This window comes from Lepidochelys olivacea, assembly GCF_965140295.1.
Source record: "Lepidochelys olivacea isolate rLepOli2 genome assembly, chromosome: 17".
Taxonomy (NCBI): Eukaryota; Metazoa; Chordata; order Testudines; family Cheloniidae; genus Lepidochelys; species Lepidochelys olivacea.
This window is the reverse complement of record NC_140427.1, coordinates 2,816,653-2,842,706: the sequence shown is the minus strand read 5'-3', so window position 1 is coordinate 2,842,706 and position 26,054 is coordinate 2,816,653. Positions and strand designations below refer to the sequence as shown.

The 26,054-nt window shown below is 43.9% G+C and overlaps 2 protein-coding genes across 4 annotated transcripts in view; both read right to left on the bottom strand.

The window, feature by feature from the left end:
- The window catches only part of GOSR1 (golgi SNAP receptor complex member 1), a 61,702-nt gene extending 43,127 nt beyond the window's left edge, over nucleotides 1-18,575 (bottom strand). Inside the window, exons 1-6 of one of the 3 annotated variants that reach the window (XM_084651314.1) lie at nucleotides 18,452-18,575; nucleotides 15,403-15,523; nucleotides 12,582-12,669; nucleotides 12,222-12,329; nucleotides 8,488-8,579; nucleotides 5,112-5,186 (exon numbers count right to left, since the gene is read on the bottom strand). In XM_084651314.1, the coding sequence (XP_084507440.1) occupies nucleotides 5,112-5,186; nucleotides 8,488-8,579; nucleotides 12,222-12,329; nucleotides 12,582-12,669; nucleotides 15,403-15,523; nucleotides 18,452-18,485 (518 nt within the window). In that variant the 5' untranslated portion in view covers nucleotides 18,486-18,575. The remainder of the gene's footprint in view (nucleotides 1-5,111; nucleotides 5,187-8,487; nucleotides 8,580-12,221; nucleotides 12,330-12,581; nucleotides 12,670-15,402; nucleotides 15,524-18,451) is intronic. The other 2 variants (XM_084651315.1, XM_084651316.1) reach the window with 2 other exon arrangements.
- Nucleotides 18,576-21,381: 2,806 nt separating this feature from the next.
- CPD (carboxypeptidase D) overlaps nucleotides 21,382-26,054 on the bottom strand; it is a 34,370-nt gene continuing 29,697 nt past the window's right edge. The window contains exon 21 of the mRNA XM_084650814.1: nucleotides 21,382-25,324. Coding sequence (XP_084506940.1) covers nucleotides 25,098-25,324 — 227 coding nt within the window. The 3' untranslated portion in view covers nucleotides 21,382-25,097. The remainder of the gene's footprint in view (nucleotides 25,325-26,054) is intronic.

Below are 26,054 nucleotides of genomic sequence, written 5' to 3'. Positions count from 1 at the left end.
CATTTTTTAAGTGACTATATAAAGAAAAGTTATACTTCACGCGAATCCCTAACAGCTATTTCATCTTTGTCAAGGTTCCTTCCCCACTCTGAACTCTAGGGTACAGATGTGGGGACCTGCATGAAAAACCCCCTAAGCTTATTTTTACCAACTTAGGTTTAAACTTCCCCAAGGTACAAACTATTTTACCTTTTGCCCTTGGACTTTATTGCTGCTACCACCAAACGTCGAACAAATATATAACAGGGAAAGAGCCCACTTGGAAACATCTTTCCCCCAAAAATCCTCCCCAAACCCTACACCCCCTTTTCTGGGGAAGGCTTGATAAAAATCCTCACCAATTTGCATAGGTGAGCACAGACCCAAACCCTTGGGCCTTAAGAACAATGAAAAAGCAATCAGGTTCTTAAAAGAAGAATTTTAATTGAAGAAAAAAAGTAAAAGAATCACCTCTCTAAAATCAGGATGGTAAATACCTTACAGGGTAATCAGATTCAATAATCAGAGAGTCCCTCTAGGCAAAACCTTAAGTTACAAAAAGACACAAAAATAGGAATATACATTCCATTCAGCACAGCTTATTTTATCAGCCATTTAAACAAAACAGGTTTCAGAGTAGCAGCCATGTTAGTCTGTATTCGCAAAAAGAAAAGGAGGACTTGTGGCACCTTAGAGACTAACCAATTTATTTGAGCATGAGCTTTCGTGCATCCGATGAAGTGAGCTGTAGCTCACGAAAGCTTATGCTCAAATAAATTGGTTAGTCTCTAAGGTGCCACAAGTCCTCCTTTTCTTTAAACAAAACAGAATCTAACGCATACCTAGCTAGATTACTTACCAACTTCTAAAACTCCATTCCTTTTCTCAAAAAGAAAAGGAGGACTTGTGGCACCTTAGAGACTAACCAATTTATTTGAGCATGAGCTTTCGTGAGCTACAGCTCACTTCATCGGATGCATACTGTGGAAACTGCAGCAGACTTTATATACTTCATGATCTCTGTGTGTATATAAAGTCTGCTGCAGTTTCCACAGTATGCATCCGATGAAGTGAGCTGTAGCTCACGAAAGCTCATGCTCAAATAAATTGGTTAGTCTCTAAGGTGCCACAAGTACTCCTTTTCTTTTTGCGAATACAGACTAACACGGCTGTTACTCTGAAACCATTCCTTTTCTGTTCCTGGCAAAAACATCAGACAGAGAGCACCTTTGTTTCTCTCCCCCTCCAGCTTTGAAAGTATCTTGTCTCCTCATTGGTCATTTTGGTCAGGTGCCAGCGAGGTTATCTTAGCTTCTTAACCCTTTACAGGTGAAAGGGTTTTTCCTCTGGCCAGGAGGGATTTTAAAGGTGTTTACCCTTCCCTTTATATTTATGACAATCTTCAAATAACCTCTGAAAGTCTACAGAAATGTGAGGGCTCATTCAAAATAAATAATATAGTAACAAGCCTGACAATGATTCAGCTCAGCATTTTACATTGGCTGACTGATTATAATGGCCTACAGTGAAGCACAAGTCAGGCAAGAAAGCTACCTGTACTTCATCAACCAAAAAGGGAAAAAGGCACCATGATCTGTAAGATGAATGGCTACCAGGGAAAACTCTATCAAGTACGGAAGTTTACCAAATTCATTTTTAGTCAAAGTATATTTGGAGAAGAGATATATAGTAGCATTTTTATTAACTAGACTTAAGACACAAACAACTCTACTAATTCTAAACCTCACATTATCTGTAACAGTAAGAGATAACTAGATATTTTGTTGAATTGTGGAGTATCAACTGGGCATATTTTGAGAGAGAGAGAAATAATAGCACAGCTGTTTCTCCGTACGCTCTATTAAATAAGTTTGAAGAACCCTGGAATATTTTATACATTGTAGACACACAGGCACAGGAATACTCTGACCCGCCTTCTGAAAAGGATCATCCTTACTGCGAAATCAGACTGCTATTAAAGTCATAGAATCATAGAATATCAGGGTTGGAAGGGAGCTCAGGAGGTCATCTAGTCCAACCCCAAAGTCATGAGCCAGCATAAGTTAATCACCACAATGAAACTTTGTCCCAGGAAAGATCAAAGCAACCAATACCTCTGTAAGGTGCTGGACCTGATTATTTCCAAAAACTTTCATCAGATGAAACATACAAGACATTTAATGGCTGCCTTTCATTGCATTGTTTTAGGGCCATTTAAAGATCTGTTGATAATTTCCTCTCTATGCACTTATCAAAAGTGTGTTTTAGAGGAACTGCAAGAGGAAATTTGCATTTTTTTTCAGAAAATGCCAAATTTATAACATTACTTAACGCTTACTTTTCAATCCTTAGGATATGGGAACAAACAAGTTTATTCAGACTAATAGGCACTCCTTGTTCTTCATCAGTGCACTCAATTTCAATTAGGGTTCACCTCCAAGACATTAAACCCATTGCATTGTTTCTGTAAAATTTAACAACATTCTTGATTATAAAGGTTAACAACAGGTGCAAATCAAATGAAAATCGTTAGCTTATGCTTTAGACCAGTGGATTTCTGAATGCCACCAGGGATACCAAGGGAAATTGTGGGCTGCCCGTACTTTATCACCCATCTAAAAACTGTATTTTTAATTTCCTGTAAAAGCTTTTGACTTAGTCTTGGCTACAACACAAAATTATCTTTAGGAACAGATATCAGCCCACAGCCGAAAACTTTCCCGATGAAATTCTGCCCCCTTGTGTCAGTCTATAGTTTACCATGGCTGGGGTGTGGAAACATAGTAAGTCATAGAAGTCTGTGTTTCTTTGAAACTCAAGCCTTTTCTACACAAATATAGACTCAGAGTTTAAGGTCAGAAGGGACCATCATGGTCATCTTCTAGTCTGACTACCTACACATTGCAGGCCACAGAACCTCACCCACTCCTGAAATAGACCCCTAACCTCCAGCTGAGTTACTGAAGACCTCAAATCACAGTTTAAAGAAAGACTTCAAGTTACAGAGAATTCACCATTTACACGATTTTAAACCTGCAAGTGACCCATGCCGCAAAGGAAGACGAAAACCCCCCAGGGTGTCTGCCAATCTGACCTAGGGGAAAATTCCTTCCCGACCCCAAATGTGACAATCAGTTAGTTAGAGCTTGAGCATATGACTGCATCCTGAAAGTAAGGAAATGCCTAAAGAGCCACAGCTTTGTGACACCGTTCTGCGGGATTTTGCTCCTTTTCACCCTAATGTTCTTGTGCATATTCCCATTTTTAATGAATGGCCGCACAGCATCATTTTGTAGAGAAAAGGGTCCAATGTAAAGGAGGAATAAATTCCAGTGTGCATGTTGATTGGTCAGATCTCATTTGAATGAGAAAGACCGATTAAATGTGCTTGTTTCAAAATCCCCATACACACAGTTGAAATCATTGAGTTCCTAGAGCTTTGAGACCATGTAACTTGGTATTTGAGGCAAACTTTCAAAACCACAATTCCCTCTGGATGGAGAGTAACAGAGATCATCTACTACATAAATAGATGAAGTCCTTCATAGTTAGAGTGAGAAAAACAGAACTAAGGAGAAGTCTTTGGGCTGCCTTTTTAGTTTTGGTTAAAAAAATAGATATCAATTTTAGATGTATTTAAGTGCATTAGTAATTCTGGTATGTGGATTTTCTACACACTTAGCATAGACAAGTGAAAAGCAGATTCTCATTCTATGTCTAACACTGACAGGCACAAAAGAAGATAGATTTAGTGACATAAGAAGAGCACAAATCCAAAGGCAAATAAAGAACAAAAGCTGAATCATTACAGTGTGTATGGTAACACCCACTGTTTCAGTTCTCTGTGTGTATAAAATCTCCCCACTGTATTTTCCACTGCACGCATCTGGTAAAGTGAGCTGTGGCTCACAAAGGCTTATACCGAAAAAAATTTGTTAGTCTCTAAGGTGCCACAAGGACTCCTTTTCTAAAAGCTGAATAGTTATTTTGCACATACAGTGGTTCCGTTGAAGATATTCCACAAGGAATAGACAGTATTGAGAAAAACAGGTACAGCAGGACACTGCTTCTTCCAATTGGGAGACAGCCCTTGTATGTGTCAGCTTCTAGGTGGAGAAACTACCACAGAATCAATTACAAAGACGGCTGCACATTCACCCTATCAGAAAGACAGATGCTGGTATTGCTAATACAGAAAGACTGTTTTAAAAAAATATATTAAATAAAAATCACAGAGTAAGAGGAGGCACATAGCCAACAACAAAAACTTACAGAATTGGCTTGTAAAATATCCACGAACACTTTCAGCAGCATAATTTGCTATTGCTAGTGGCAAAGAAATGTTTATACGTGACCTCAGTGTCACAATCTAGTACCCTGTGTTCTTGCCTATGTAATGTACATTAAAGAGTTTACTGTGTTCATTAGATCCTGGCCACTAATATATTTCAATCTGGTTTGTATAAATCTTGTTTGTTTAAAAATCTTCTATCCACCACTTCATCAGCAAAAACACAATAAGATTATAAACCCATCATTATTTTTGAGAAATCTAAGCAGAAATTGTCCAACTTCCAATGTTCATTAAACTGAAATAAGAAGGAAGCACAAACAACAAAAAATAACCATTAAACAAAGCATTTCAGTTAAAATATGATTGCAATTACACAGTGAAAGATTCTTCCAATTACCACGTAACTGAGCTGGATATATAGCTGCAAAATTGACCTCATCGCCAAGGAACGGAAGATACACAAGATAATTCATTTGCTGCCCTGAGAGAATTCTTCCATTTGGCCTTTAATTAGTAGTTTCAGCCACAAAATATCTAAACTCACAAGGAAACTGCCATACTGGTACAGGCTACTTAGCGAACTATCCTGTGTCCAGTAGCGCCATATGCTGGATGCTGCAGAGGAAAGTATTAAACCCGCGTAGTGTCCTAGCACCTTGTAGAATATTATGGAGGAGATTTTCTCCCTGACCCTAGCTGTGCTTGGTTTTTATGTTCTGAAGCATGAGGACGAATGGCTCCTGTAATCTTTGTCCGAGGCACTATAACTGTAGATGCTGTTCTTATTCTTTTACCATAAGAAAAAGAATGGTTCATCCAGATATTTAAGAAAACCTACTTTCGAAGGTGCTCATGTTCTTTCAGGAACAGCTCTGTTCTTCTATTGTTCACACCGGACCCACTTTTATATGACCTAAGATTTAAAAAAAAAAAGTGAAAAACACTTTTGCCAGAAATTCTTTTCACAAGGCAGCATTTATTGATCTGCTTGTATCAGGGCTGTTGACTGATCACAGTTAACTCACGCGATTAAATCAAAAAATTAATTTTTTAATCGAGATTAATAGCCATTTTAATCTCACTGTTAAACAATAGTATACCAATTGAAATGTATTAAATATTTTGAAGGTTTTTCTACATTTTCAAATATATTGATTTAAATTACAACACAGAATATAAAGTGTACAGTGCTTATTTTATATTTCTTTTTACAAATATTTGCACTGTAAAAATGATAAACTAAAGAAAGTATTTTCAATTCACCTCATACAAGTATCGTAGTGCAATCTTTGTCATGAAAATGCAACTTACAAATGTAGATTTTTTGTTACATAACTGCACTCAAAAACAAAACAATGTAAAACTTTAGAGCCTACAAGTCCACTCAGTCCCACTTGTTGTTCAGCCAATCGCTAAGACAAACAAGTTTGTTTACATTTACAGGAGATAATGCTGCCCACTTTGTAATTGCGTCACCAGAAGGCGAGAACAGACTTTTGCATGGCACTTTTGTAGCTGGCATTGCAAGGTATTTACGTGCCAAATATGCTAAACATTCCTATGCCCCTTCGTGCTTCGGACACCATTCCAGAGGACATGCTTCCATGCTGACGACACTCATTAAAAAAATAATGCATTAATAAAATTTATGACTGAACTCCTTGGGAGAGAACTGTAGGTCGCCGGCTCTGTTTTACCTGCATTCTGCCATATATTTCATGTTATAGTCGTCTCAGGTGATGACTCAGCATGTGTTCTTAAAATGAACAACTTTTTGCTGCAGATTTGACAAAACTCAAAGAAGGTACCAATGTGAGATTTCTAAAGATCACTACAGCGCCCAACCCAAGGTTTAAAGAATCTGAAGTGCCTTCCAAAATCTGAGAGGGACAAGGTGTGGCGCATGCTTTCACGAGTCTTAAAAGAGCAACACTCAGATGCGGAAACTACAAAACTCGAACCACCAAAAACGAAAATCAACCTTCTGCTGGTGGCATCTGACACAGATTATGAAAATGAACATGGTTCGGTCTGCTCTGCTTTGGATTGCAATCAAGCAGAACCTGTCATCAGCATGGATACATGTCCTCTGGAATGGTGGATGAAGTATGAAGGGACATGTGAATCTTTAGCGCATCTGGCGTGTAAATATCTTGCAACGCTGGCTGCAACAGTGCCATGCAAATGCCTGTTCTTTCAGGTGACATTGTGAACAAGAAGCGAGCAGCATTATCTTCTGCAAATGTAACCAAACTTGTTTGTCTGAGCGATTGGCTGAACAAGAAATAGGACTGAGTAGACTTGTAGGCTCTTAAGTTTTACATTGTTTTATTTTTGAATGCAGTTGTTTTTGGTACATAATTCTACATTTGTAAGTCCAACTTTCATGATAAAGAGATTGCACTACAGTATTTGTATTAGATTAATTGAAAAATATTATTTCTTTTGTTTTTTACAGTGCAAATATTTGTAATCAAAATAAATATAAAATGAGCACTGTACACTTTGTACTCTGTGCTGTAATTGAAATCATTGTATTTGAAAATGTAGAAAACATCCAAAAATATTTAAGTAAATGGAATTCTATTATTAACAGTGCGATTAATCGCGATTAATTGTTTTAATTGCGCAATTAATCATTATTAATTTTTTTAATCGCTTGACAGACCTAGCTTGTATGTTAAATTCAGTTATTTCCAAATCATCAAATGGAAAAGTCTCAGGGTCATTAAAATACCCTTTTTTAAATTGATAGACTAAACCATAGAAAATGGATTTAAGTGTTTTACCCTACCTATATATATACCTACCTACCTACACACACACACACATATATACACCCTACCTATATATATATATATATATATATATATATATATATATATACACACACACACACACACAATTTTCCAAGTGCAAAATGGAACCCAACCCTAACTAGAGAGAGGCTATAATAAATCAGTACAGACAGCTTTCTCCCAGTTTCACCTGGGCTCAAAATAACCTCTTTCAGAAAAGAGTTTGCTATTTTCCCATTCAGAAGCATGTTCTAATTTCTCTTTCCCTGAGGGAAACATTCTGAAATGTACACTGGATAGATAAAGGAAAGGCAGGTGCCCTCTGCTGGTGTTTCAGAGAGACTCACTAGGGGGTTGCAGAAGGAAAAGTAAACTTCCAATTCATATCCAGGCTTAATTATATTACAAACACTTGAGGTTTGTTTTTTTAGAAATTCACTGAAACACATTCTGGACACTACCCTAAAATCAAGGATTTTTGCCACTAACTTCAATGGAAGGAGCACTGGGCCTGTATTTGAACACAGTTCTGCTTGTTTACTATTACAGTTTATTGCTACCAGGGAAGTTCACATGAGAACATAATCTTTGCTCCTAAAAGCAGTAAATGCTCCTGCTGCGATCCCCTCATGTGAAGTTAAAATGGTTGTGAGGTTTGTGTTGTCACAAAGAAATCCAACTCAAGGTGAGGAATATAGAAAAGCAGAAGAGCGCCTACAAAACAGAAGATCCTATATTTTCAAGCAAAGACCCCTAGAATTAAATCTAGGGAAGAGACACACTCAAAAATAGGACAGTGGGGATAGGCAGAAGCATTTCTCAGAAGGTTTTTCAAAGATTAACTTTTGCCTCATGGAGAGTCTTTATCTGTGGTTTACATCCACAGCTGTTAAATATGATCTCAAACAAGCATGCTAAACAGCTCAATTCGCAAATGCAATTTGCATCTTTTAAAAGCAAGTAATCATGATTACAAGCTGCTTGTATCAAAAGTGAATTTTGAGACAATCATGTAGCCAGATCTGATTGAAACAACTCATTAATTCAACCTGAAACTTATGGCAATTGCTCCAATCAGAATAGTCTTTTTCTTCACTTTATATTGGAAGCTTTTGACCCTCCTTTAAACATATACTAATTCATTTGATTTAGGGAAGCACACATCCCACACTACTAAAAAGGAGAGCCAGGAGTACTTTTAGTCCTGGAACTTTTGGCTAATAGATTTAGTTTCAGTGTACAGCTTCATAATACACCCGACAATGTACTTGAAATGAGCCCTCTCTGAAAGAAGCGCTTTAAAAAATCATGCAAGATGTCTCAGAAAACAGGGTGATGGTTCAAAAAAATATGCTTCTTCCAGTCAGGACAAGAGAAGTGTTCAAGTCTATTGCTATTGTTTATACTCAGACTTACTCAATATCTTTCCGTACTGATCCCAAGAGATTTTCCCTTTCCCGCACTGCCATAAAGTTGGTTTTGGTTTTATGGAATTCATGCGTGTAATCCTGCAATAAAAAGTATTTCATCGTCATTAGATCTCGACAAGGGCAACACTCTGCCAACCAAGATCTGACTAACAGGTACTAAATAGACAGAAAACTAGCCAATAAAAAGGCTAGTAAAAATGGAAAATAGGCTTGAAAGTTTTATTACTTCTATGGCATTACAGTACTTGCTTAATAATGATCTCAATGGTTACGGTTATACTGGAACTTTCATTATAACCCCTTCCTCTTGTTTTCACATAAAATAAGAATGGCCAGACTGGGTCAGACCAACGGTCCATTTAGCCCAGTGTCCTGTCTTCCAACAGTGGCCAATGCCACAATCTTCAGAGGGAATGAACAGAACAGAGCAATTATTAAGTGACCCATCCTGTCATCCAGTCCCAGCTGGTGGCAGTCAGAGGTTTAGGCACACACAGAGCATGGGGTTGTGCCCCTGACCTCCTTGGTGAGCAGACATTGATGAACCTATCATCCATGAACTTATCTTAATTATTTCTGATCCCAGTTATCCTTTTGGCCTTCACAACATTCTCTGGCAATGAGTTCTGCGGGTTGGCTGTGCACTGTGTGAAGTACTTCCTTAAGTTTGCTTTAAATCTGCTGCTTATAAATTTCATTGCATGACCCCCTGGTTCTCGTGTTATGTGAAGGGGTAAATAACACTTCCCTATTCACTTTCTCCACATCAGTCATGATTTTATAGACCTCTATCATATCTCCTCTTAATCATCTCCTTTCTAAGATAAACAGCCCTAGTCTTTTTAAATTCTCCTAGTACGAAAGCTGTTCCAAACCCCTAATCATTTTTGCTGCCATTCTCTGTACTTTTTCCAATTCTAAGACATCAGAACCCCGTTTATTCGAGCCTCCGTTACCAGGCTCTTCATATTATCCGAACAACCAGCAGGAACAAATTAGTACTGCTGTTGTTGCAACTTAAAATGATCATCTCTGCATTTTTAAACACTGGTTCTGTTTACTCGTAATGGTTTATGTATCCTGTAAAGAAATGTTTTAATGCTTGAGTTTATCATTTCTGCATTTTAAAAACTGGTACTCTTCACTAGAAGTACCGGGTCATGTAAATAAACACTGTAAATAACGAAGGGGGCTAGGTTTTAATGCTTTGTAATGATTATCATTTTTGCATTTTTTAAAAAATTGTACTGTTTGTGATGTTATATTTACACAAGCTAAACAGAGATGGTGTCTTGTGTAACATTAAACAGACTTTGTAGATGGTCCCTATAATGTTCAGGGTTAAAGAGTAAAGAGTGTAAAAATGATCAATACAACTTGTTAAAAACTTATGTTGGTTTTCCTGCTAATAAATGAACAAAACATTTTTTGCAAGAATTATCAGTTTGTATATATTCTGTTAAATAGATAAGAAAAGTAAAAAGATAGTACCTAAAAAACATTCAGACATTAGTGCACAGGTTCTCAAACCGTGGTCCGTGGGCTCCATTCAGGTGGTCTGCGAATAGTTCCCTTTAAGGTGTGTGCTTGGGTAGCCACACACGAGAGAATGAAGGGCCTACCCACCTAATTAGTGGAGCCGCGCAGGCATGGCACCAGTAATTACGTGCCTGAACCCTGGAGAAGGTGCACATATGAGGTGAGGCGAGGTGGTGGCCTTGGGGGGGGGAGGGAGAATAGGGGGTAGTGGGCTGAGAATAGGGGATGGGGGGAATTTGGGATGTGCAGGGCTGTGGCAGCCAGAGAAAGAGGTGACTTTCCCCAGCTCAGGGGCTGCCGCAGTGAGGGAGAGACCCCTCCCCCTTCCCAGCCCCAGCTCTGGCAGGGGAGAGAGGGCACATCCATCACACTAGAAAGGTAAGACTACTGATATTAAAATATGAGTTGTGTGCTTTTATTTGTAGAATAAAAAAGTTAATTATTATGAAGTTTTTTTTAATATAGCGCTTTTATCCAAAGCACTTTACAAATAGTTATCCAACAGTACAAACAACATTTGGAAAGATCATTAAGTGGTCCACCGAGACCCTCACCAATTTTCAAGTGTTCCGCAGAAAAAAAAAGTTTGAGAACCACTGCATTTGTGTGCTTTTTAAATGGATAGTGTCTCTTAAATGATAGTCTCCCACACAGCATGTGAGTTTAGGCCATTTGATGAGCGGGCATTAAAATCCTACTCTCAGAACCTGGAAATTCACACATTTACCCTGCAGCTGGGAGATACACCTGCTAGCTCTGCTCAAGCCAGTGCACTAAAAATATCTGTAGTAGCATGCGTGGCGGCTAGGGCTAGCTGCTCAAGTACGTGCCCAGGAGTCAGATTGGATTGTGCCCAGGCTGCTGCCTGTGCCACCATGGGCACCACATTTTTAGAGTGCAAGCTTGAGCAGAACTAGCTCATGTTTGTCTACCCAAACGGGGAATTACACCTCCCAGCTGCTGTGCAGATGTACCCTAGGAGTCTTTGGACACAGAGTCAGTTTGCTGAAGTTGATAATATTTAAATCTCTCGGTATGAAATGTATCAATAATTCAATTACAAGACTTCATAGATTATCACACTTTATTGCACTACACAAAGTGCCTTTTGGTTTTGGGTTTGTTCTTGTAGTTTTAAGGCAATAGCATCAAATGGGATCTTAACTGAAGATCTGACAGCTGGTTTTAATGCAGATTTCGTTATTCCCCCCTCAGCAAAGGGGGCACTGAGTACTCCAGCGAAAAGGTCCAAGCCGAAAGCCTTTCTAGAAAGGCAACATCAAATAGAGAGTGGATGTCGGCTTGTGCACAAGCCTTGCACTCCCTGCGTGACATATTTGTGAAGCTAGTGAAGGAACACACACATTCAAATACTGAGAAATTGTGAAACTTCCTTAATAATTTTACATCAAGACCAGGTAGTCACTAAACCAGGAAAACTGCACAGACCTCTTGGGACCTATGGCATATTCATCTTTTTGTTCATTAATTTTAGCTGCATTTAAAACCTTTGAATATGAGGTTCACTTTTATATTCAGTGCTTTCAATTGCTTATTTCAACAGCTTCCCTGGGACAGCTTTTTCTTCATCTGAGAGTCTGAACTGTAATTAAGTTTATGTAACTACTGGATGCTAACAAAAAATAGAGTGGAATAAACCCAAGCCTGAAAACTTTACATCACAGACCAAAAATAGCTTCCTTATATCATTTTTGAAATATATAGAAAACCAAGAAGGTAAATGTTATAAAGATGACCATTTTAAGATAGAATTATTTAATCAGTTGTATCCACACAGTGTGCAAAACCACAACAATTGTGGGTAAGATTATTTCCTTTTGGTTATTAGGATCCTATTTTCTATATCCTTCCCTTGCAGCATATGAGACAAAGATGTCTTTTCCATCAGACATTTTAACCTGCTATGCATTGGTCACAACTAAAAACGGATAGCATTTACTTTTCAGTGACACAGCATCCCTCAAACTTCTCCCTGCCAATCAACATTGTAGGGTTTGGGTTTTATTTTTTTTTTTTAACATTTTTATACACACGCACACACACACCTACAAGAGTATTTGGATTTTGTGTGAGGTCAGATCACTAAGTACCACTCCCAAGTATTATTACAATAAAGACACAGCGTAAAAACAAGTAACAAATGTATTGCATGCGACTTACCTGCAATATGTCTCTGTGACGCTGTAACGTGTGCATCAGTGCTGCATTCAGGGATGGGACTCCCGCGCTGTTGGTGTACTCTGCCATTTTGTCATTTATTCCAGTAAGCTACAGAAAACAACCAAAAACCAAAGGGACACTTTTCTGTAAAGGTGCTACAATGCTGGTTAACATGTTCTCAGTGAGGTATTTACCAACCACTGTTGCCAGTGTTACTAAACATCTTGTTTTGTTTAATGGAGGTGTATTGCAATCTGTGTCATCAAGTGCGCATTCTACAGCCTATGCAGGAACGTTATATCTATTAAAGTCTTCAACGCCCTATTAGATATTGAAATAAGAATATGACAATTCATTTACCTTTCCCAGAAGTTGCTCAATCTCCACTGCCATGGTTTCAAACATTCGGTCTTGGCTCGACCCATTTAAGAGAGGAGTTGTGTCAGAACTAAGAGGAAAAGAGCAGCAGCAATTACTGAAAGGCACAACATCCTTTTGTGACAATTCGGACACAACATGTCAATATCAGACATAAGTACAAGGGCAATTTTATTTTCTAAATAAGTTCCTAAAGTCAGAAATTAAATTTAGAAAAAAGATACATTTTCCCCTGTATCAACTGCCTCATTAGTCCAATACCTCAGTTAAAATACCATGGGATATATACCCCGCAAACAGTCTAAGGCCACGCCTACACTTACAGCAGTGCCACTGTGAGAGCGCTCGTGTAGCTGTGTTATGCTAACGGGAGAGAGCTCTCCCATCGACGGAATAAAACCAGCTCAGCAAGCTGCAGTAACTGTGACGGCAGGAGAAGCTCTGCGGCCAACACAGCGCTGTGCACACGAGCACTTCTGCTGGCCAAGCTTATGTCACCTGGGGTGGGGCTTGTTTTTTTCACACTGCTGAGCTATGTAAGTTTTGCCAACATAAGCACCAGTGTAGACACGGTCTTACTTCCCTCTAGAAGCGAATATCTGGTACTGAATCATACTGCACCTCACGTCAGAAATCATTACTTGCCGAACAACGATGTTTCTTTCCCACACTGTTCTTTATTATTCCATTTTAGCAGGAAAGTGGGTTTCAATATTAGTATGTTATAATTACGTAAATGTACATTAACAATACAGTGCGAGAAACTCCTGCAGACACATTTTAAACAAGAACATGCCACAGAGAAAAATTGGGATAAACTGTGTTTTCTACATAGTCCATCTCCCCTATGCTTGTCAAAGCAGTTAAAAATTATACAGGGAAAAGAAAATCACACACAAGCAAGGGGATAGGAGCGAACACACAACAGACCAACACCTTTAAGGTAACAGCTTACATCTTTTGTGAAGGCAATACTCTTTTCTCTGGTAACCTGCAATTATGGAATAGGAAGAGGAAAGAAAACTAGTGTCTTTTCTACCGTCCATCTTTCTCTCTGGAAGTGAGAAGTCAGTGGTATGTCCAAGTTTCTGGCAAACACTGCACAATACAACTCTGGCAACATGAGAGAGAGAGAGAGAGAGAGAGAGAGATGGAGCAGGCAGGGGTGGCGGCAGCAGCCCTGATTTAGGAAGGGAGTGGTGACTCCTGGCGCTGCTCTTGGGCTTCGTCTGGGAAACAGATTCTGGGTCACTCTGCTCACCCTGAGCAATGTTAGAAGAGACTCATTCAATCTGACAATACATTTAGACTCAATCCATTTTGGTGTTCTCTCTTTGAAAACACAGCAAGAGAGAGAACTGTTGTGCTAGGAGAGGGGGAATGTGGCTTTCAAGGGGTAGGACCGCAATCTACTAGTACTTCTTGGGAAAGGCAGATAAAACAAAGACAATCAGACCAAGGTTTGTTTCTGTGGATTGGGGGGAGTGAAGAGGAAATGAGAACACAACTAACTAACACTTGGCAGTCAAGTTGGGCGGCTTCCATTTAGGTGTCTTAAGCTCTATTATTATTTGTATGGCAGAAACACTGACAGACCTCAATCAGGGATAAGGCCCCATTGTGCTGGGTGCTACATGCAATAAAACATGCACTCCATGCCACAAAGAGCCTACTGTTTTAGCCTCTAAGCAACAACAAGTGGACACAAATGGAACCTGGAAGAGGGGAGAAAGAAGGAAAAGGTGACAGTGACACAATCATGTTCAGAATGAGCAGCAGAGGTCACAGTACACGGGATGCCTAGATATTGTTGAATATTTGGTAGGCAACCCAGTAGAGGGGAGCTTTAGGGAAGGTTTTGAAGGATGAAGATTTCTCTCACTTTAGGATTGGAGCGAGTTCCAGAATGACTCCCATTGCAATAGACACATAATTAATATACAGTGACTGATCAAGACAAGGCTGCATGTGCATAGGCACCGTTTATGAAGATAATAATGTAACTGTCTTCACATTTCAGAAAGAAGTAGAGTCTGGTCTTCAAGGTGGAGAGACTTACAAAACTTAACTATGCTTGATTGGGGAACACACATAAACCTGACACTAGCAAATGAAGAACATTTATTAGCTCTTTTGGTAAAAGGCTTATTTTTAAAAAGGAGTTCTCACTAGTAATCCTGAAGGAAAACTTGAAACTAACGGCTGTACCCTGTATGGGTTAGAGCAGAGGGCTCAGAGTCAGAACTCCTCAGTTCAAACCCCAGCTCTGCCATGCATTCACTGTGCAAGCCTGGACAAGTCACAACAGCTCTGTGCCTCAATTTCCTCATCTTTACAATGGGGAGTATAATGCTAGCCAGACCACATGCAGATTTGATAGGCTCAATTCATCAGTATCCAAACTGCTTTCCAGCCTTTGAGCTGAAGTCCTTAAAAAACTGCAAAATGTTTTCTAAACCAATATACAATTTGAACACAGACGGTGCAGCAAGCTGTACTGCCATACTCAAGGACACAACCCCTCTATGGATTACCACAAATACAAACTAAATCTTAAACATAATTCCTCCTAATGATTTACATCATGCTAACGACGCTCCACTGTCCTTGATCCATTTGTGGTGCCTATTCACCACCACCACCATATCAAGATCAGCATATGGTTCCTAATGCCCAGGAAGGACTATTCTAATGAGCTACTTGAAAAACTAAGCATCAAACAACAAAGAAAAGTGGAAGATTAAATGAATCAAGAGTATTTAAAGCAGCCTTTTAAAAAAAACATTAAGGAGTCTGTTAGTACCTATACCTGTCGCGTCTTCCCTCTCGGGCGCTGCTGTGACTGTAGCTTGTGCACAGTTTGCTAAAGGAGACCAACTTCAGATCAAGCTCATTCTCCAGCTGTCTAGCCTGTTTCCTGAGATCTGGATAAAACAACACGATAAATACGAAAGGTTAACAGGTCCCTTTACAATCCAGTATGTTTGGGATTTGCTTTTTTACAACAAACCATTTTGGGTGCAAAACAAAGGAGAGGAAGTCAGAATAAGAGACTACATAATTAAAAATAAGAAGTCAGGCAAGATATGTTACAAAAGAGATTAAATGCCTAGATGTATGCACAAGTCATGAAAATACAGAAGTAATAATTGTTCCACCACAGCGAATCAGACTAGTGACCCAGAGACTTAGTCAGGATGGAGAAGCCCTCTCGTGGTTATTTAGAACTGGACTGAATGAAGTACTGGAGAACACGCTGTTTAGATTTTTAAGCTCCATAGGTTAGGAACCATGTCTTCTGCTGTGTTTTACATGATGCCACTGTTATCAGTACACATCATTATAAAGAAACATCCACACATTTGACACATGGCCTAAATGATCTCCCTGGCTACTAGTGTCTACGAATATTACGCAGTATGGTCTCGCCTTCACACAAGACCAAGTCAGCTATGGCAAGTTAGAAACTACCAAGTTTCAGCCAAGTAAATTGGAAAATCCCAGTTACAAAGGTCTCTAAGGAATTCAGGCACACAATTCCCCCTGCCTTGTATGCTCCTAATTCCCTTTGGCACTTCTGAAAATCTCCATCAAAAGTTTACCAGCTGCTCCCCTCCAGTAAATATCAGCTCAGTTCTCTTCTGGGGTGTAATAGCAGTCAAGTCCTCTTTAAATGCTAGTCACACTTTTATAGAGACATCACCAGGCTGAATGGGCCACAATCAGACCAGCTTTGTAGTTTTATACCTGCTTTTGCAACATCCAAGTCTTTACATGTCTTTTCCCCTCACAGGAAGATTTCCCCCCCCCCCCCCAATACACTTCCTCATTAGCACAGCCTGATCTTATACTACTATTTACAACAACACTTTGATCAGTAAAAATTTTCAAAACCAAAATCCCATGCTTCCTCTCTTGGTCTTCATTAACTCTACCCTTTCCTGGTCATCCCCAGAAAAGCTTTCACAGTCATAGGAACACAGGATGTGTCAGACTAGATGACTGGTGCTTCAAGCTGGTATACCACCTTTAGGAGAGGAAGGCAAAATGTCCCATATTCAGCCTAGGCAACTGGTGGTAGCACACAGATAGGTTGTCAACTTTTTCACACCATAGACCATTTTAGAGAGATCTTTTCATGAACACTTTCCCATTCCTATCTCCAAAATTTGATTCACCTCTTCTGTAAAGCAACTACAGAGCTCTGGTTACAAGAATAAATCAAAGTAGGGCACTATTAAAGCAACAATATAGAAATAAACTTGTTTAATACAGCACAAGTGGACGCTGGGTTATCTCCCATTTTGAATTTGTGCTATTTGTTTCTTCTCCCCGGATACAGGTCTTCACCTGTGCAAGAACCTGCAACTTATCTTGCATGTTAGCTATACATCCAATTTCAGACTTTGTTGGCATACTGGTCAGCAATGAGTTTTCATCCAAGAAACCCACAGTACAAAGAGATGGGAAGCACATGCAACAGATGCAGAGATGAGACTTGGTTTTGCAATTTGCTGGTCAAAATGAAGCTTTAGAGAGTAGAAACCCTAAAAGAATCTGTGATGTGATGCATTTGTGTTTGAAAAGTAGCAGATGCTTCACTAGAAGGACACGCGGCTCTCCATGTCTCCTGGAAGCAATCAGCAGACCAGGCGGAAAATGGTTGCAAAGAGAGTATACAGAAGGAGGAGAAGGAAATCCTTCTTGACCATTGCAGGCCATCAGTTTATGACTTTTAACGTAAGTGCGACGCTACTCTCCTTTTTTCTGTTTTCAGCATATATTTATAGTAGTCTTGGGGTCGCTGAAATAAAGCATCCACAAACAGAAAACCAAACACACAGCTATATTTCTACAGTGTTAACACAGTCACGGTGCATAGTCCTATCAAAGCTCCCAAAGCCTGAAGAGACACAAGATACATTCAAGGACGGGGAGCAGTCAAGGTCCAACTTCTCTCCTAGATCCTTGGCAAACTGAGCACTATGGCACCCTTCACCCTGGTCCCCAATCCCAGGACAAAACGTGTGGAAGACCTAGACAATGGGTGGGAAGGGTGAACTTTTCCAAACAGGCTCTGACAGAATTAAAGCAGCCCCCTGCCAAGGGCCTGAGCCCTGCATGAGCTCGAGCTGCTAAAGGTGGGGTCTTTTCTCCAGACAGAAGGTCTCAGTCCAGCCTGAACCCCACCCTTCCCAGCTGTGTGCGTGTCTGGTGGCGTCCCCTTCCCACCCATGACTCAGAGAGAAACACCCCCAAAGGCAAGGCCAGTAATGGGACCCCAGGCCACACCTCACCCAGACAGGCCCCTGCTTCTCAATACCATGATACCCCCACAGGGACACCCCTCCCCAGGCCACCCGCCAAGCCCCTCAGATCCACCCCCAGCTCCCCTGCTGAACCCCCTCAGACCCAGCCCCCCCAAGTCCCCTCAGACCCAGCCCCCCTCAGACCCAGCCCATCTCTCCCAGACCCCAGCTCCCTAGCTGAACCCCCTCACACCCAACCCCCCCAAAGCTCCCCCAAGTCCCCTCAGACCCAGCCCCCCGACCCACCCCATCTCCCTTGCTGAACCGCCTCAGACCCAGCCCCCCAAGTCCCCTCAGACCCAGCCCCCCGACCCACCCCAGCTCCCCTACTGAAATCCCTCAGACACAGCCCCCACAAAGCTCCCCCAAGTCCCCTCAGACCCAGCCCCCGACCCACCGCAGCTCCCCTGCTGAAGCCCCTCACACCCAGCCCCCGAACCGCCTCAGGGCCACCCCTAACCTCCGGGCTCCCCCCAAGATCCCCCCTCTCCGTGCCCCCCCCGCCCCAGGGCCCCCCCGCGCCGCTCTGCCCCCCCCCCTCACCTTCCCAGTAGTTGCTGCTGCTCCCCGCCGCCATGTTTGTTATCAACGTCAGCCTGCTCCCGTCCCCGCGAGCCCTAGCGATAGAGGCCAGGAGCCAGAGCGTCCCCCTGGGGCGCTGGGACCGACGGGACGTGTAAGCCTCCCCGCGCGTCGCCCCCTGGCGGCCCGCGCCGGCATAGCAGGGCTCTGCCGCCCGCCTGCCCGCCCGAAGGCTTCCGGGGGCGGGGGCGGGGGCGGGGCCGGGCCGGGCCGGGCAGGCTGGAGCGGGCTGGAGGTCCGGCCCCACCCGCGCGGCCCCTGCTCCATGTAACGCGCTTTTCAGCCCCCCCCCAGCTCAGGCTCAGCACCCAGGGGACAGGGACCCCGCCCCCCCCGGCTCAGCACCCAGGGACCCCCCCCCCGGCTCAGCACCCAGGGGACAGGGACCCCGCCCCCCCCGGCTCAGCACCCAGGGGACAGGGACAGGGACCACCGCCCCCCAGATAAGCACCAAGGGGACAGGGACCCCGCCCCCAGCTCAGCACCCAGGGGACAGGGACCCACACCCCCCTCCCCAGCTCAGCACCCAGGGGACAGGGACAGGGACCCACCCCCCCCCCGGCTCAGCACCCAGGGGACAGGGACCCACCCCCCCCGGCTCAGCACCCAGGGGACAGGGACCGGGACCACCGCCCCCCAACTCAGCACCCAGGGGACATGGACCCCCCGCCACAGCTGAGCACCCAGGGGACAGGGACCCACACCCCCCCCAGCTCAGCACCCAGGGGACAGGGACCACCGCCCCCCCCAGCTCAGCACCCAGGGGACAGGGACCCTGCCCCCCAGCTCAGCACCCAGGGGACAGGGACCCCCAGCCCCCCAGGGGTGCTGGAACAATTTTCACAGTGGAGGTGCTGAGAGCCATTGAACCAGAAACCACCTCAAGCCAGAGGGTGCTGCAGCACACCCAGCACTCCTCGAAGCAGCACCCACAGGATGGGACAGGGACCCCCCACCCCCAGGCTCAGCACCCACAGGATGGGAGGGCCCCCAGCTCAGCGCCAGCCTGCAGGAGGGCAGGGCTTGCCATGCGTGCCATGGTGCAAAGGGCGCCCAGCCGCGTAGGAGCAAATAGGCCAGGCCCACACAGAGGCAGCACCCGCCTCCCCCACCAAGCACCAGCCACGCTGCCAAGCCCCAGCATCCAAATAGCACCCAGCTGGCTTTAAAAAAAAATCATTTTTAAAAATGAGTGTAAGGTGTCTTCGGGCTGCTGGGGGGACACACAGCTCACACGTCCACGCTTTTCCCCGAGCCTGAGGGCTACTTTAATTTAAACCAACCAAATCCCCCATCAGCATGTGCCTCCAGGAGCAGAGGCTTTACAAGCACCACCAAATCTCCCACGAGTTGGTAAGTGCCCGGGCGTGACAAGTCCACTCACCCTCTCCCCTACCCCTTTCCTAAGGGGCCACTCAGCTGCTATGCCTCCCACCAGCCTCCGGGAGGGTCAGTTTTACATCCAGGCTCCTACATTTTCATAGCAGTTTTGCAAGGCTCCATTTAGATTCTTAAGAAGCAGTTCTTAACGATTCAGTTAATTTGCGTCATCTAGTACTGGGGAATGGCCACTCACAAGAACTGCCACCCATAGAGGCTGCTTTCCCCCTGAGGCCTCTGGCCCAGAGCCAAGGGCTCCCCCCCCCCCTCAAAAAAAAACAACAACAAGAGTCCAGCCCTCTTGTACCTGCTGCACATGAGCAGGGACCCTCCATCCATGATCCCTTGGCAGTTCACAACATGTACAATAGCTACCTATTTCGAGGCAATAAAAGTGACAAACAGGACAGAGGGTTTTTTTGGTCACTACCTTAGTATGTTCTATGCAAATATTATCTATTTAAGAGCAGCTAAGGGCCTTGGCATAACTATTGCTGGAGAACGCTGAGTGCGTACAGCTCTGCTTTACCGACAGAAGACACAAGGGGTGTCACCCACAAAAGAATTCCTTCAACCAGCAGGTAGGTATCCCCTCCTCAGAGCTGTGTCCAGGAGCCTGTTCAATGTAATGTACAACAGCTGCAGGTGGCAAAGGCACCAATAGTTGCAGACCCCTAGTTAATAGATACAATTACTACTTGGCAGGGGTCTATTACGAGACACCACAGCTTTGTAATAGGGCTGGCGTGAACAGCCTGAAATCTTCCTAGGTGTCTGTACAGCACCTAACCCCACAGAGCCCTACACCTGACAAGTGCCTCCAGCTCCTATTACAGTGCAGCCCAGACCACTAGCAGGCCTGATACATCAGTAATAAACAGCAGCTCAGCACTTCACCTTGCCCTGCAGTTCCTAAGAGCCTCTTGGAGCTGTAGTAACATTCTTCATGCTCGTTGCACCTGTTTTACTGCAGAAAGACCCATGCCTGGTCCCATGGCAGATAAACAGTCCCCTGGAGTTTAGCGTGTAAACAGTCTTGGAGAAACCTCATTAACTACAGCTCACAGCAGTGCTGACAGCAACCGACAGCACCCAAAGCAGTTGTCCTCAGAGCCAAGTTTTACAGCATTATCTTCACACAGGCTTTAATTTTCCATTCGCCTTTGCTATATGGGTGGGAAGGTGGCTGCTGGCCTCCAGTCCAGCACATGAGTTTGGGGCATTGTGTTGAGAGTCAAAAGCAGTGAAGCAGCAGGTACGTAGCATTAGAGGGGCAGGACCCAGAAGGCAGGTGCGTAGTGTAGTACAAGCTATGGCTCACATAGATTTGAGTCTTAGAGGTTGCCCTGTTGGACACCACAGATAATTTAAGAAATAATAGGAGGTTTGAGAGGGAACAGGGACTGAGGGGCCCAAACCAAGAGCCTCTTACTCCATGCAGGCTAAGACAACAACGTAGCTGCTTTGCCACTCTCATGAAAGTTACTAAGATTTCAGCCATCAGCACAAGAGACATCAAAATAATTTTAATAGAGTATTAGATCTCAGAATACATGTAAAAAAACAGCACGCTCCTCGTACAGAAAGTTCGGTCTCACATGGCACACAGATTGGCTTCTCTTAGTTAAGCTAAAAGTCAACCATTTTAAGTCCCTTTTTAAAAGTTTACTTTTGAAGGCACAGTGCATGGACCTATGCACTCCAGAGACAAGTGCATGCGGCTGGTGCTGGCACCTCCAGAAAGAGGGGGGGTGCTGACAGTAGCTGTCAAAGCTAGGTTAAGGATGGCATGGGGTGTTTCAAAAAGGGGCAGGGAGTGCAGTTTGTTCAGAAAAATCAGTTAAAAAAAGCCAGCTGTCATTGGCATAGAAGAGCTGTACATTTGCCCGTGGAGAACTAAGCAAAGACACTCATCTGGTGCAGTCTCCCACTCTCAGGTATTTACACCCACTCACCTCACACGCATTCACCTACAGTAGCTAGTTCACAATACATTCTGTGAAGGAAAAGGGCCGATCCAATGCTCTGAAATGTCTGTAGATTTCTAACACAATTTATTGCTTGTGAGGCAGAAGTTTAATTTAGAGAGAACATCTTCATATGAATGAGGAAGCCCCAACTCCCACGCAGAACCAGGTATCAAAGCAGGAAAAGCGAGAGCCAGAAGATCAGTCTGAGAAGGCAACTAATATAAAAACCCAAAATTGATCTGCTTTTGACCTTGAAAGCAAAAACTCTGGGAATCAGGCAGGCTTAACATTACTGACTGATAGCCCACTGGATCCTGCATAATAGGCCGAGAGCTGAAGAAATGGAGCAAAGTCATTTACTCAGCACAGCTGTAACCTGACATGCTACTTTTGTGGCCCCTGCAAGAGTGAGAGAAGATGCAACAGCAGCTCCTTAACACAGTGGTATAAGGAAGAGCAGGAGCTCCCTGCTTAGCCTGCCTGCTCCCATCACATACTTAACAGCGTATTTAGCAGCTGTTCTGTTAAAAGGTTGAGAAATCTATTTGCCATGTTAAAACATTTCCACAATGATCTTCTCATCAGTTTGGCAGCTGCATGGAGCCAGTACCTTGGAGACAGCCCTATGGCAGACAATACAGCATGGGAGTAGGTCCATCTACTACATATGGGGCATGTTCTAGGCAGAGCTCCTCTCCTGGGGAGAGAGGAATATAAATAGCCTCACAGTGCAGAATTGCCCCTGACTTCCAATATGAAGCCTTGTTTTAAAAGAAAAAGGAGCTGCACATAGCTCTCTCTACCCAGAGTTCAGTTGACAATTTCCAGTGGAGACACTCGCTCATCTACTACATCAAACCCATTTGGTCAGGGAATTGCTGATGCTTCACATGGATACTCTGGGGGAGACGGGTATAATCAGGGCAGCAGCCAGGCCCAAGTTGTACTGGAGACTCTCCCCGACATGGTAGCTGATGAAATGCTTTTAACACAAGTTGGGGATGTAAGTAACATAAAACTCCAGTCTCTCTGGGTAACTGACGAGGAGTGTGAACACTGGCAGTACAGACCCACTTCTTGACAGAGGAACAAGCTGCAGACCTAATACTAGCAACTCTGTTCCACCCAACAAATACAAGAGAGCTGACAGGTCACAACACACATGCCCACTCTTCCCCCATTCAAATCGGATACCTCCCACGCAATAACGTAGGAAGAGAACTGCGGTCTCCAACACAACGCTTGTTAGCATCTGAAGTTCTCTGAGAAGCCAGAGAGGAGACTAATAGGAAAGGCAGTGAACAAACACCATTAACCTTTGGCAGAATTTAGTATTTCAGCAACTGGTGGGTTACAAAAAGATCTTACTGTCTGGTTCCCTTGGTAGCTGCATTTCCACAAGGGCAGCGAGGTACTGTTGGGGGCATACAGCAAAGGCTGGAGAACCTCAGACCTTGTGTCTTACAAGAGGATTTCCTTCTTCGCTCCAGCTGCAATATCCTGAGTGGGTCCACCAGTGAATCATTCATTTCATGCAAGAGCCAGCCTGTTTACTGCATCATCTATTTAATTCCTGCAAGTACTATACTCCTGAAACAAGCAATACCGGCATTTGCTTCATGCTGCTGAGCCCTAGCCCCCTCCTCAGAAAGGGGAGGCAAACTAGAAAGACAGCCAAAGGCATTGGAAATCAGGAGGTCTGAATCCTCCCTTGGCACAGAATCCTCCCTTTCTAGAGGAGCCTTTTAGCTCCAACAACAGCTAACTTTTGAATCCAAGTGTGTTCTCAGGTAGGGAGAGGTCACTCAGCTCCTGTTTACACATCAAGTGCTATCCAAACATCCCTCTTCTCTCTCTCACCCCCACCCACCCCCCTCCCGCTGTGCTATGGTCACTGACAGCAGCCATCTCACTATGAAAGAGCAGGAGGGACATTTAGAGGAACTCTGCTTGTGGTCCTTGAGCAGCGATATGCCCATCCTGCTGCTGGATGTCAGGCAACATCAGGGTTCAATACAGGAGCAAAGAGGTCAGCTTTTAACAATAGCAGTGGTCAGTAATGGGTATTTTTCTGTGTCAGATGGACCTGGGAGAGGAATTTAAGTCTTGCAGGTATTTGAGACTGAAGCTGAGTCATGGTGATTCCGCGAGCTCTCAATGCTGCTGCAGAACACTAGCTGTGTTTTCTCGGCTGTGGCCAGGGTTAAGAGCTTTTCAAACTCCAGCAGACCTGAACAAGGCTGAGCAGGCACGTCAGTGACTAGCGGCACTTGGACAATACCCATAGTGAGCGATTACCACCATCTGTTTGGAAACCCACTCAAGTTACTCTTGTAGCATGCTACCCTGCCATGCTGCTGTTACTCCTCACTCCTGGGTTACTACCTAGTCTCCATTCCCAGACAGGCAAAGTTAAGTGTCATTGGGCTGGCTACATGGCCAGCCAGAAGCAGTGGGGGTTCTGTACAAGACAGTTCAAGTGAACTGGAGGATTTTTTCTTAAACTAGAGAATGGCAGAGTTACCCAGCTACTGGACACCCAACTCCGACTGAGTTAACTGTAGCGCTCTCCCCCTTTGGCTGGGGAGCTTCTCACACCTGGACAAGATTATTCCACCTGTCAGTCTTCAATACAGAGGCAATTTCATGGAGAGCCCGACTGTAAAAAACTTATTCCCCCACAAACACGTCAGAAGCATTAGGAGCCTGCAGTAGAGCAGAGCAGCCCATAGTACCTCTGTACCCTTGTAGTGGGATGGAGCAACCAAAAACCAAGCTCACTGTCCATTTCTAGAGCCACTCACCGGCAGTGCAGCTGAAGTCTTGGCCATAACTGATCAAGGCTTCCCCAAAACGTATAGAGTGAAAAGAATCAAAAAGGTAGAGATAAATAATGGCTTTAAAGTTTAAAACTATGGACCCCACCAGGCATTTGGTTATTACTCCACTATCCACACGCCAGGCTGGACTGTCGAGAAAACTGCTACCACATACTAATAAGTTGCCTTCCAAGTGTTTCCATTACATGGAACTCCAACCCCTGACCTAGAACCCTGACTGCGTTCACAGCCTCTGACATCAGCTGTCATGTGCCTAAGTAGGAATGGAGCAAAGAAGAACCCTGGAGGTTGAGAACTGCCACCCACATCTCTGGAGCTTACGCATTCTGCAAGCTAACGTTCCAGATCTCTGAAGCATAAGAGCAGCCCCAAATTGTAGGGCTTGTCCATAGGGAGCTTTCCTTTCCACTTGGGGTCTCAGGGTTTGCTAGAGTACAATGTTTCTTCTTCAGTGTCTGTCTCATCCTGGAATTCGTGGCTCAGGAGGGATTTCTTAGAGCCGGTGGACATCATGCGGATCTCGTCCTCATAGTCATCATTGTGCTGCCGGAGGCGATGGAAGCCATCCTTGTGCCTGTTGGACTTGATGGAGCAGACACACCAAATGATGCAGGCTGTGAGGACCACAGCTGACATGGTGGCACCTGCCAATGAGAAAACACTTAAGTCAGGGCCATGTGAGTACCCGCACTCCTGCTAGACACTTACAGCTTTCCTGTCACTTACAGCACGAGCTGTGCCCATAAGAGGGACGAGCTATAGCTGCTTTCTTCATCCAACGGTGCCAATGCACCTTGCCCCTAACCTGCAGCAAAGGGCCCTTCCTGTGCAGCAGCTTCAGATGGGCAAAGCTGGGACTGGCACAGGGTAAACCCAAACTTTCCTCGAGCTAACCAAGAATATGATCTTTGGCCTCCACAGGTGATAGCCACCTTATCCTTGAACTCCTCCAAACCCACGTAGTGGTCTGGCAGTAGCCAGCTGTGCCGCTTTCAAGGTGGCAGAGGGTAAGGAATGATACTGTCTTACTCCCATGGCCAAGTAATATGGACTTGTCAGAAGCAGGCTTTTCCCATTGCTATCACCATCCCTCCTCATTAGCCAATCCACAAAGGGCCTCACTAAGAGTGCTGCAAAGATCTCCAATAGCCACCCACTTAGCTGCAGACATGGCATTAGCAGGCATAAACGTTGTGGGATAAGCCAGCTGGAATAAACACTGTACCTAGAATAAAGGGCAGGGGAATGACTCAGGACCATAGACTAACTTAGTGTTAAGGAAGGGTGGAGGGGAGAAGAGAGAAAAATTATGGTCAGAGCTGGGTCTCACATCCTGAATGCGCTCAAATAAAGGGTCCTGAAAAGACAGTCTCA